The following is a 13058-nucleotide window of genomic DNA, read 5'->3' on the forward strand; positions in this document are numbered from 1 at the left end:
TTACTGCAAATAAATTAATTTGCTCTTGGGGAAAACAAGGGTTAGTGCACACTAGGACAATGGGTGAACCTCGACCTGGGAAAACCCGCCCTTCCTGGTCAGTCTGCCCTGGCAGGTAAGCATGAGCGAGTTCTTTCCAATCACAGCAGATTGCCAATGCTAAGAGATTGTGGCCAGCACAGCTCTCCATTCACTCCTCATGCCTTTCATGGTTAAGGTGTACGTTTCTTTTTCATTTTAGATATGTGTGCTCTCTGCCGGGATGTATGTATGCGCACCTTATGTGTGCCTGCTCAGAAGGCCATCAGATCCCCTGGAACTGGAGTTAGGGACAGTTGTGAGTTACCATGTGGGTGCTGGGACCTGAACCCAGATCCTCTCCAAGAACAGCAACTACTCTTAACCGGTGAACTCTCTATCCAGGCCCTGGCTGTAGTGTGAATTCTAATTGGTCTTAATAATAAAAAACCCAGAGTCAGATATTAGCATGTGAAAGCTGAAAGATCAGAGAAGCAGAGCAACCAGCCACTAGTTCTTACTTCTACAAAATTCACAGACCAAAAAGGGCTGTGAGCTTCTGTCTCCTCCCGCATTATATTCTTCCCTCTACCCAGCCACATCACTCCTGTCCCCACCGCCATAGTGCTGGGATTAAAGGTGTGAGACCCAAGTGCTGGGAATAAAGGTGTGTGGTCTCCATGGTTAAGTTAACTAGTGGCTAACTGTGCACTCTGATCTCCAGACAAACTTTACTTGTTAGAGCACAAACAAAATATCAGCATACCTGGCTTAATTTTTTTTAAATAATTTCCCATGACTAGGCAGGGTACAGCTATTGACTATAAGACACTACACACACAAAATAACTTCCTATGAATTAAAATTAGCCCTTCTAAAACTAGCAGTCACTAAATGAAACATTAATATCCAAATAAAAACCAAGACGAACAAAGAGGATGACTGTTTTATTTGTTTTTCACTGCTTTGCAAAGCCAGTACTTCATAGAGGAAAACATGGCAGCCAACGCAGCATGTGGTAAAATTACGACAGTGCTGTCCTGCACCTGACACTGTACGATACTTTCCTGTGCTCCCAGGCATTGCCAATGAGAAGACACATGAAGTCTTTTAGCCAAAATCCAGTGGTGGATGTGGGCAAGTTACAATATTATGAGAGATTTATAACACTGTTATTGTGAATTACGGAATTCTCATAATCACTGAGTAGGATCTCACCAAGTAACTCTGGCTGGCCTAGAACTTGTTAGTAGACCAGGCTGACCTTGAACTAACAAGAGATCTGCCTGCTGAGTGCCGGGATTAAAGGATAGGTTCATCACCAAACCCAGCTTCATAACCATTTTTTTTTACCATAGATGATCAAGAATTCTAAACACCAGTGCTTAACCCCTCGTTTAAATACCTAGCATGGGGATTATTAAACATATGTACATTTAAACACATAAACATATGTGTTTATCTGCACCCATCAGGAAGTTGGGTTTTTTAAGTAGCACTGTAGAGAATAGTTTCCTTCCATCAGTATTGCTAAAAGTTACTTCAAATCTACTATCCTCCACTAATTTAAGACAAGCATCCTGGAGCAGGTTACCCCACAGTTCTGTTGGGAGTGGGGTGCCGTGTTCACTCCTCAATGGATTTCACATACTTTTCATAGGCTTCTTCACTCATTAGATCATCCAGCTCTGAAGGGTCACTCAGTGCCATCTTGATCAGCCAACCTGTAACCAAAACAGAACCTCGTTTCAAATTGCCTTTTTCGAAAGTTAAACTCCTTCAAAGCGTAAATTTGCAAGTCCCTCAAAATAAACAGTGCCCTCATTTAATTGATGCTGTTACTCTAATATATATCCATTGTTTGTTCAATAAATTTTAGCCCTAAGGAATTAGTGGGCTGGGATGAGATGGCTCAGTTTTTAAGAGAGCATACTACTGTAGCAAAGGACCCACATCAGGTGGTTCACAACCATGTAGAACTCTAGCTCAGGGAGTCAATGCCCTTCTCTGGCCTCAGGGCACCTGCACTCAAATGTAAATACCCCTACACAGGATACATACATGCATACACACACACACACACTTTAATTAAAATACTTTAAAATAAAACCTCGGGGCTGGGGAGATGATGGCTCAGCAATTATGAGCACCTGCACATACACATATACAAATCTATATTTTTAAAAAAGGCATACCAAACACTGTAACTATTGGGCTGTAGAAAGACCTAGAGCCAGGCATGGTGGCACACATCTCTAATCCTAGCACTTGGGAGGTAGAAGTAGGAGAATCTCTGTGACCTTGACACCAGCAAGGGCTACACAGAGAGACCCTGTTTCAAACCACCCAATCCCCACCCTCAAGTATGAGGGGCAAGGCAGCAGGTCAGAGAGAACCATGACCAAATCCTAATGTTGCCACTTTTGGCTGCAGGACCCTCCAGTTACACTGTGGGGTCCCCGTTTATCTGCGGAGAAAACTGCAGCTGGCATCTTTCACCGGGTTACCATAGGGCAGAAACTCTAAGCAACAACGTACCATCTTCATAACAGGATTTGTTGACGAGCCCCGGATTTTCTGCAAGAGCCTCGTTGACTTGGGTCACCTCTCCCGAGAGAGGGGAGTAGAGTTCACTGGCGGCCTTCACACTCTCCAAAGCACCGAACTCATCTAAGGGGAAGCAGAGAAAGGAAAACAGTTAACACAGGGTGTGGTGGTGATGCTTGCAGTCACAGTACTGGGGACAGAGGCAGGAGAATCAGGAGTTCAAGATCACCCTTAGCTACACAGGACGCTAGAGGCTAGCCTGAGCTACAGAAGATCCCGCCTCGAAAATATAAACCTATCAAACCAAAAAACTCTTTTAAAAAGAGTTCCCTTGAGATGGCTTAGTGGGTCAAAGTGCTTGCTGCTAAGCCTGAAGACCTGAGTTCGATACTCAGTACCAAGGTACAAGAAGAGAATCCCTGACATCCCCCCAAATAAATAATGTTATAAAACAATTTAAAGACACCTCCCATACAGCCATGACAAAAAAAAATTCTGAATTTCTTTCCTTTTGGTTTTTCGAAACAAGGTTTCTCTATGTATACCAGGCAGTCCTAGAACTCACAAATCTGTCTGCCTCTGCCCACTGAGTGCTCAGATGAAAGGCATGCACCACCATCCAGTTCTGAATTTCTTTATTTAAACCATAGGTTCTCTTGGGTTTGTATGAGAAAGGCATAAATGGCCGCAGCAAAGCGAACAGACACATTCTGCACACAGTGAGTAGCAGACAAAAGTGTGTCTGAACACCAGTGTGCTGACGTTCGGTAAACATAATTCTTTCAATTTACCAGCCAGATATGGTGTCACCTAGCCTGGTCTCTGAAGGATCCTTAAACCTTGTGTACATAGGACATCCCAAGGGACTTGGTAGTGCTGAAAGAACTGTGCCCAGATTGTAACTATAGACCACCCCCAGGGAGACTGTGTTTTAAAGATTACCTTGTCAAATGGAAGCCAAGTGTCTTAGTTACTATTTTCTTCCTGCGAGACACCATGGCCAAGGCAACTTACAAAAGGAAGCATTTAACTGGGGGCTTGCTTGCAGAAGGTTAGTCCATTATAATCATGGCAGGGAGGGTGGTGGCAGGCAGGCTGGCATGGTGCTGGACCAGTAACTGAGAGCTCACATCTGATCCACAAGTACTGGGATTAAAGTCATATGCTACTACACCCAGGTTTCTTTTCTTTTCTAAGATTTTTATTTATTTATTATGTATAGTGTTCCGCCTTCATGTATGCCTACAGGTCAGACGAGGACACCATATCTCATTACGGATGGTTGTGAGCCACCATGTGGTTGCTGGGAATTAAACTCAGGACCTCCGGAAGAGCAGTCAGTTCTCTTAACCTTTAAGCCATCTCTCATCATGGCTTGGTGAAATTTATTCTAGTGAAATAAGGCTAGCTAGACATAAAGAATAAATCTGTGTTTTGGGATGAAGTTCAAGGGCTCCTGTGGCAGCAGTAACATGGACCTTACTGCTTAAATGGAAGCTCTGGGGTAGACGGTTACACAGGACTGTTTTACCCTCATAAAGACTAAAATAAACACTGACAAACAAACAAAAATAGGACATTGGCAAGACAAGTGGGTAGAGGTGCTTGGTGCCAACCTGATAACCTGAGTTTGATCCTCAAGTTCCATGTAATAGAAGCAGAAAACCAACTCCCACTTCCACATACATGTCATGGCATGTACATTTGAACACACCACACAGACACTAAATGTAATTTCTGAGTCTTGTACTAACAAAATAAAACAATACTTCAATAAATGAACATCAGTTTGACAAAATTAAACACTCAGTAACAATCAAACTTTGCAAATAGAGAGGAACCTCAGCTGATAGTAAGCACCCATGAACTCTGTCCCCCAGCCAGCATCACATCTACTGATGAAACAGCAACTGCTTCCCCTAAGATGAGGGACAAGACAGTGACACCCATTCTCACCTCTTCTATTATAACATTTGTACCAGCCAGTGCAATAAGGCAAGAAAAAGAAAACCTATAAAGACTAAAGATTGGCTGAGTCAGGTGTAGTGGCAACACCTGTAATCGGCACCTGACCAGAGGTTCAAAGCAAGCCTGAGGCCCCCTGATCTACACAGTGAATTCCAAGTAAGACCTTATCTCAAATAAACAAACAAAATACATCTTTAAGCAAATTATGCTGTGAAACATGAATAAAACACACGAAAGAAGAAAATAAAGTCTCCAAAGCAAACTTAATGGCCTAAACATAGCCAGCTATGGTGGCACATGCATATAATCTAACCACGCAGGGAGTTTGAGGCCAGCCTGAATTATGGTGAAACCCTGCCTATTTAAAAAAAAAAAAAAAAGCCCGAGCTGGGTATGGTGGCTTAGGAGGCAGGCAGGTAGATCTCTGTGAGTTTGAGGCCAGTGTGGTTTGTCACATTCTGAAATGAAAAGTATACTCACCTTGTTTTTTCAATTTTGTCCCAACTTCAGGCAGACTACAGTAAACAACATCTCCCAAAGCTTCCTAAAATACAAAAGCAACATAAAAGTGTCTAAGAAGTTGACCCCACCAGAGAACAGGAAAGAGAAACACCCAAGTGCCTATATTTCTGTCTACATATTTCACACATGAAGGGCTACATGCTTTGCTTTTCTTTATTACACTGTGAAATGGTGTAATTTCTTTATTACATGTCAAATGGACAGGCGTGGTGGCATATACCTAAAATCCAGCCCCTGGGGGACAAGTGTAGGAGGGCTGTAAGTTCAAAGCCAGCCTCACTTACATAATGAGACTCCATTGCACAAAAAGACTAAAATCAGATGAGAGTCAGAACACCTGTCAGAGTCTAAGGAACGAAGAACCCAAGTTCAAGATCCACCTTGGCTCTAGAATTGGCTCAAGGCCAGCTAAGACGCCTTAGCCAGAACCTATCTCAAACTGCAAAGGAAGAAAAGGCCAGAGATGTAGCTCAGTAGCAGGGAACCTACCTAGCACGTGTGACCCAGGGTTCAACCCACAGAAGTGCATAAATAGGAGTCGGCTCTTTCCCTACCATGTGTGTCCCCAGGACCAAACTCGGGCAGGCTTGGTGGCAAGCGCCTTTACTTGCTGAGTCACCTCAGCAGCCCTGAGAATAATTTACCTCTGGAGCTGCACTACAAGCAACAAGCCCTCTAGGCTGGAGTAACCCCAGGCACAAAGCGCATGCTCCAAACAAGACTCCCAGTTCTGAGCGCCTTGTGCTTTCCACCTCTGCAGTTTTCGGCTGTGACCCAATGGCCCTGCGTGAAAACAGTGGTCCTCATGACCTGCCAATCTGTCATCAACCTGTCAATCTGCATCAGGTGACTGACCCAACTTTCCTCACACCACCCGGATGGGCTGGATCATACTCATTTTGTCAGTTGCTGTCGTATAGGTGATTCCCCTCGTAGATGAACAACCTGTAATAGGCCCCCTCCTTAGATGCACAGGGACGCCAGTGAAGGTATCAGAAACCCGGAGGTCTTCCCAACAGTTATGGCCTACCTCACTGCACACGTGCATCTGGTTGAAACCCCTGGCCATGCTACTGCTTGGCTTCTTTTCCTTTGAAAAGTATCTCAGTATGAGGATAGTGACATAGGATTATTAGTAGCAAAGGCCAGCTGAATAAAAGGACTCTCTTTGTGTCCTCACTGTTTATCTGGGTTCCCCGTCTTTGGTCATATGGGTTCTCACCTATCTACAAGGGCACTCCCCACCCCAGCCCTTGAACTTGCTCTTCTTAACTGTTAGACAAGAAATATTTCTTAAATAATGTTCCCTACTTATAAGTGTTGACCAAGTACTGTTGCTTAGCCCAGGCTGGTCTCAAACTCACAATCTCCTGCCTTGGCCTGAGGATGAGGTAACAGGTCTCTTTTAACACCTACTTTACTCCTGACTTCCCCTGAAGGGTCTCTAGCAGAGCCCCAGAGCACTGTACCATTTCGTAAGGCAGAAACAATCCAAACGACTTGAGAGCAGACTGTTAGGAACACTTCAAGACAATCCAATACCTGTGCAAAATTGCTGATTCCCACTGTTCCAATACCATTCTCTGTGGTTATCCATTCGTGTTTCTCTGTGAATTTACGCACTAAAACAGAAGACCAGCATTTCAGAAAAGCAGCGGCATCGCTTCTTCAAACCCACTCCCGCCGCAAGGCAAGGCTCTCCCAGGACAGGGACCGACTTTCTGACATCACTCTGCAGTGGTCTAATGCCCAGTAAAGAACAGCAACGGGCCAAGACAGGGCGTTCTCGAAACATATTTTTGTGTAGCCGCAGATGCACTGAGATGAATGTTGTAAAAACTGGCTTTTTTAAAAAAGATTTATTATGGAAACAGTGTTTTGCTGCATGTATGCCTGCAAGCCAGAAGAGGGCACTAGATCTCATAGATGGTTGTGAACCACCATGGGGGTACTGGGAATTGAACTCAGGTCTTTTGGAAGAACAGTCAGCGCTCTTAACCTCTGAGCCATCTCTCCAGCCCGTAAAAACTGGCTTTTATGTATGCATGTGCACTACATGTGTGCAGAGTCCACGGAGGCCAGAAGAGGATGTCAGATCCCCCCAAACTGGAGTTAAAGATGGTGGTGCTGGGACCCAAACCCAGGACCTTAGAACAGCAGCTAGTGCACTTAACCACAGAACCATCTCTCCAGCCCCGAGAGCACATCTTAAATGGAACACCTTGTACATCCCCAGCCTTATCTGTTTCAACATCAGCCTAAATCACTCAAAAGATTTCAGAGCGTACTTCCTGAGTTCATTCTATGACTATAGGTCTGTCTTGAAGAAAGAACTCTATTCTTCTGGATACAGGCTTGGGGTCTGGGGAGACAGCATAAAGTTGTGCATGCCGGGATGAATACAGCTGACTCACCTGAAATACCTGGGCTGAGGGAGAAAGATTACAAATTCAAGGGCCATCTACAAAGTTTAGCTGGACACAGTGGCATGCACCTGTAACCCAGCACTTAAGAGTGCTGGCTACACTTCCCAAGGAACCTGGTTCAATTCCCAGCATCCACAGGGTGGATAACCATCTTTAACTCCAGTCCCAGGGGATCTGACTCCCTCTTGTGGCCTCTACAGGCACTGCATGCACGTCGTGCACAGATATAAATGCAGGCAAAATACCCAGACATAGAAAAGTAAATAATAAAATAACATTAAGATGATATAAAAAAAAAAATAGGAAACAATCTTTGAAGGACTGAGAATGTAGCTCAGTAGACCACTTGTCTACCAGGTAGGGCTCTGGTTCATTCCACCAATGGGGGAGGGGGATTGATTTACACAGGGCACATAGAACTGTAAAACACTTGTAACTGTAACACTGGGAATGCCAAGGCAGGAGATCTGTTGAGTCGGAGAGTTTAAGAGAGCTTGGGCAACACAAGACCCTGTCTCAAAAAAAAAAAAAAAGATTTGAGGCTAAAGAAATGGCTCTGCAGTTAAGAGCATGTATTTCTTTTTTAAAAAAATAATTCATTTAATTTTATGTGATGTTTTCCTGCATGTATGTCTAGGATGTCAGAATCCCTTGAACTGGATCTACAGACAGTTGTAAGCTACCATGTGGGTACTGGGAATTGAACCCAGGTCCTCTGGAAGAGCAGCCAGTGCTCTTAACAGCTGGGCCATCTCTCCAGCCCTGTATGTGTTGTTTTTGCAGAGAACCTGGGTTCAGTTTCCAGCTTTCACGTGGTGGCTCAAAACTGCCTGTAATTTAACTAGTTTCAGTAAATCTGATGGCTCTCTTCTGACCTCCACGGGCACCAGGCATGCAGGTGGTGCACAGGCGTACATGCAGGTAAAACACCTATAACATAAGTCCTTTAAGATATAAAAACCAGCCGGACAGTGGCGGCACATGCCATTAATCCTAGCACATGGGAGACAGAGGCAGGGGAATCTCTGTGAGTTTGAGGCCAGCCTGGTCTCCAAGGCTCAGAGAAACCCTGTCTCAAAAAAACAAAAACCAAACCAAACCAAAAACAAAAAAAGATATAAAAACCAAGATTTAACCTAAAAAAGGCAATGTGATTCTTAAGAGTCGGCTAAGGTACTGCACCTTAGTTGTAAAGTTGCAAAGACTGAAACAGACTTTCTGAAACAATTGTAACTTGGCCAAGTTCTTAAAATTCTTCAATTATTTAAGCCTGTCCCAGAGAAATGATTATTGTTGTTTAAAGAAGAAAACTGGGGCCTGTAGCTCAGTGGAAGAGTGCTTGTCCAAGCCTTGGCTTCAATTCCCAACACTCCTAAGAAGCGAAGGAAAGGGAATTTGGTCAGAGATGATGTGTGGCTCAGCTTTCACTCTCTATAGTCTACAGCTCGCTGATTACATTACCAATCACGAGAGGCTCAAAACCAACAGTGTCTGACTACAAGGATCGACAGTTACACACACATGTGTCACCTGCTAACACTGAGCGTCGCTACTCTGGCCTCAACTTTGCAGCTGTAGGTGGTGCCCGCAGCATTCTGAGCTCAGCACAACTAGGCCCACTTGAGCTCAAAGTCCACCCCATCCTTTTCGACCAGGCATGCTGCTTAGGCTAACCACAGGATGATTCCAATTCTCCAATAACCCTTGACCCAAGGGTCAAAAAAAAGCAGATTAGGTAAATGATTACTTTCTTCCTAAATCTTGAGAAACAGGGTTTGAGGCCCGGGGATGTGGCTTAGCTGGCCGGGTGCTTGCCTATTTTACTATTGCCTATATTAATGAGGTACCGCTAGGTTAGGTCCCTGGCGCTGTGTAACTGGGTGTTACAGTGCTTGCCACCAAGGTCAGGAGAATCTGAAGTTCAAGGTCATCCTCTGCTAAGTGAGATCAGGCCTCAGGGAGCAAAAACAAACCCACCGTGGTTTAAGGCCTCAGAAAAACAGCTGTAACTGAAGCCAGCCCTTCATTCCCCTCCTTTCAGTTCTCAAATACACAACCTATTTTATCTAATACGGCTCACAGTTTGTTATGTGTCCATATTAGTCACGTGATACACACTAATATTTAATAACATCGCTTGGTGTTTATGCGTGTCAAGTGGCCTTCATTCACTTCTTCCTCCAGGTAACTCTGAGGTTGTTATTGCCTCCACTGTTCTAACGCTGGGCCTTGTGCCCAAGACCACACAGCTGGAAGAGGAAGGACCAGAACTGAGTAATGTCTGTGTGCTTTCCCAAGAGCAGCAAAAATAAGTGTACACAATTCTGCCAGCTAAAAGGGGGTAAAAATAAAAACCCAAGTAGTTAAGCAGACCATGGGAATTGATATTTTGGGCAATTTTTAACTAAATACCTGGAACTCCTCGTGTCGCTCAAGCTGGCCTGGGACTCACAGTGATCCTCCCTCTACCTCAGGACATTGTTACAGGTGGGAGCCACTCACCAGGCCTGGCTTGAAATGGAGGTCTCATTTGCCCAGTGCGCTACCCCTGTACTCCAGCCAGCAACACACTGATGTGTCCCAAACAGGAGAGAAATTTTAGCAAGAAAGGAGCAAACTTTGCACTCGACACTGAGGAATAACGTGATCAACATTCTGAGTTCGCCCAGATTTCTGACCCAGGGGACTCGCTGAGAGCAGCCGTTCAGATTTGTGCTGCCTGAATAGGTACAAAGGACAGTTAGGGTCTCCGCTATTTGCACAGGAATTAAAAAAACTGTTTCCCAGCTAACTGTGCGAACGCGTCTAATGGGCAGGTCTCCCAGTTATTTCCAGCCCGTCAAATGAGCCTCTTTTCAGTCCCAGTACACATCAATGACTCAATTACAGGCGTCTGCAGAACTTCTCTGAAGTCTAGAACGCTTGTCTTTCTATAGTTCAAGGCTGAATCTTCAACGCCATGCTTGGCTTTGCAGGGGGTGGTAAAATGCATTTCTGCACTTTTTGACTTTTCTTTCATTTATCTATGCGTGCACTCAGTGCTAAATATTTTAGTAGGTGTTTTTCCTTAGCTTCACTTCGCAGTTCCCCGTTGTGGTTCACTTAGCTAAGCACTCCACATTTGGGGTCTCGGCGAACCCAGATTTAAGCCACTCCTGCACCAGTGTGGCTTACCTGCAGGTCCAGCGGGCCTCGCCTCCCAGCGCCACCTTTTAACCGCGGGTACAAAGTTTGCTCGAGTCCTCTCGCGCCTACTTTAGGAGGGAGAAGGGCCGCAGAACCAGGATTCCAAGAGCGAGAAGAAGAGCGGACAGAGCTGTAGTCCGCTCGAGCCGGGAGGCTTGGCTTTGGGGTCGCCTGACGTCTCCTGGCCACTCGGCCGCGGGCAGGAGCAGTGACCACGTGCCCCTCACTTACCCGACTGCACAGCGGATCCAGTGCGCAGCGCGCGGACGGCGGCGGCGCTCGGCACCCAGGGCCGCGGCGGGCAGGAGGCCAGGGCGCTGCGCAGGCTGCAGGCCACGGCCCGCGCGCTCCTAGCCACTCGCAGCGACATGATCGGGGGTTCCTAGGGTAACCGCACTGCGCCTCCGCCACAGGGCGGGCGGTCACCGGGTGGGCCGGAGTAAGCCGAGCACCGAGAGCAGGGCGGGACTCGGGAAAGACGCGCTCTGATTGGACAGCTCGAAGGTCCCACTTCGGATAGGACGTCGCGCCCGAGGGGTGTGTGCCCGTAGAGGAGCAGAGGCCCGGATGGGGCTGTGTGAGGGGCCCGGAACGGCTGGGCGGGGAGGAGGCTGGGCCTCGCCGAAGGGCGGAGCCTCGCTCCAAGAATGGGATCTTGCAAATGGAAGCGCTAGGTCGGCGATCTGTGCATTCCCCTAAACTGCATCACCTCAGTGGCCAGAAAAGACTCCAGCAAGAATGGCTTTACTGGGCTAACGCAGAATCATGCCATTAAGCCAAAAGGTTCAGAGAAAGCCAAGCACTTTAAAGCACACAGTCACGCCTGTCTACACAAGGTCATTCCCAAGGGGATTCATTTCATCTGAAGACCAGTGCTAGGCGTATGACGAAGATCATATTGCGGGTTTTTTATTTGTTTGTTTTTGGTTTTGGAGACAGGGTTTCTCTGGAGCTTTGAAGCCTGTCCCGGAATTCGCGCTGTAGACCAGGCTGACCTCGAACTCACAGAGATCCAGGCTGCCTCTGCCTTCTGAGTGCTGGGATTAAAGCCGTGCGCCATCACCGGCAGGCATCGTATGCGGGTTTTTAAATGCTGGAAACAACCCAGGAAGCCTTTATTACTTTGCAGATGCCAAGAGGGTCAGAGACTCTTAAAACCAAGGGAAAGAGTGAATATGCACTTTTTTTTCCTTTTCTTTCTTTTTGGTTTTCCAAGACAGGGTTTCTCTATAGTTTTAGAGCCTGTCCAGGAACTAGCTCGTGTAGACTGTAGGAGCCAGCGATGATAAGCTAAATAGAAACTACCACCCAAAGGAAGTTCTTTGCTTCCAACCATTATCCCCTGCCAGAGTAGGACTCAGCCATCGGTAAGTTTAGTAGAGGCCTGAGTTTCAGTAGTTTACCCTGAAGCAATACCAGGTTGCAGGAAGAACCACAAACTGAGGTTATCCAAGCACCACCCAAGAACCGACCATCCAAAGAAAATGCCTAACATTCCAACCTTTGTAGATAGGATCACCTGCCAGTGCTCTCACTAGGACACCCATAGACAAAAGGCAGCCAATCAGGGGTCCTGAGCCTCAGAAACCCCTCACCCCCACCTTTACTACTATAAAAACCCAACTCTAACTGAGAAACTCTAACTGAGCTCGGGGCTCTCCCATTATTCCAGTACGTTGGACATGAGGAAAGACTGAGTTTGCAAATATGCGTAAAATAAAGGCTCTTTGCTTTTACATACAGGACTCTCGGTCTCCTTTTTGGTTTTTGGGTGACTTCGCGGATCTGAGCATAACATAGTCCAGGCTGAACTCGAACTTGCAGACATCCGCCTGCCTGGTGGCGCACACCTTTAATCCCAGCACTCGAGAATAATGAGATTTATGCAGGCCTTGTACTATTTTTGAGGTACTATTCCTGGAGGTGGAGACAGAAGTTCTTAGCCCATTGTTCCATAGAGGCCTAGTGTGGGCGCTGGAAATGAACCTGGGTTCTCTGTGAGAGCAGCAAGCACTCCTAACCACTGACTGATTTCTCAACCCCATAAGAAGATTGTTAATATCCAGCTAGAAAGTAGAAGTTGTTCATCCTCAGGGATGATTATAAAGTCAGAGACCTCCATTCCTTATTGGCCACAACTTAGTTTCTCTAAAAGTCTTCACTCTCAAGGGAAATGGGTTGTCATTAGCAAGACGAAAGAGGATTTACAGAAGTCCTACAAGAGAAGGGGGAGGGAAAGGGTCAGTTTTCCCTTAACAAAGAGGGGAGCACGGGATGAGTTTGGGGCAGGGAACCTACAGGGTCTCTACAGTGGATTCAGGAAAGGGAGGGTCAAGGCGTACTTAGAAGATAGACTAGATAGATGCTCAGTGCGGGCTCCTGGTGGGGTGG

General features: G+C 46.2%; 1 protein-coding gene across 1 annotated transcript; it reads right to left on the reverse strand.

The window, feature by feature from the left end:
• Positions 1–950: 950 nt before the first annotated feature.
• Gcsh (glycine cleavage system protein H) lies at positions 951–11133 on the reverse strand. Its single transcript, XM_075977417.1, has 5 exons — positions 10899–11133; positions 6598–6677; positions 5014–5077; positions 2557–2688; positions 951–1742 (listed from the first exon to the last, which is right to left on the reverse strand). Exons 1-5 carry the CDS (start codon positions 11035–11037, stop codon positions 1645–1647), a joined length of 513 nt encoding a protein of 170 aa, XP_075833532.1. The 5' UTR covers positions 11038–11133; the 3' UTR covers positions 951–1644.
• Between the last annotated feature and the right edge of the window lie 1925 nt (positions 11134–13058).

Source organism: Microtus pennsylvanicus, chromosome 6 (genome assembly GCF_037038515.1).
Source record: "Microtus pennsylvanicus isolate mMicPen1 chromosome 6, mMicPen1.hap1, whole genome shotgun sequence".
Taxonomy (NCBI): domain Eukaryota; kingdom Metazoa; phylum Chordata; class Mammalia; order Rodentia; family Cricetidae; genus Microtus; species Microtus pennsylvanicus.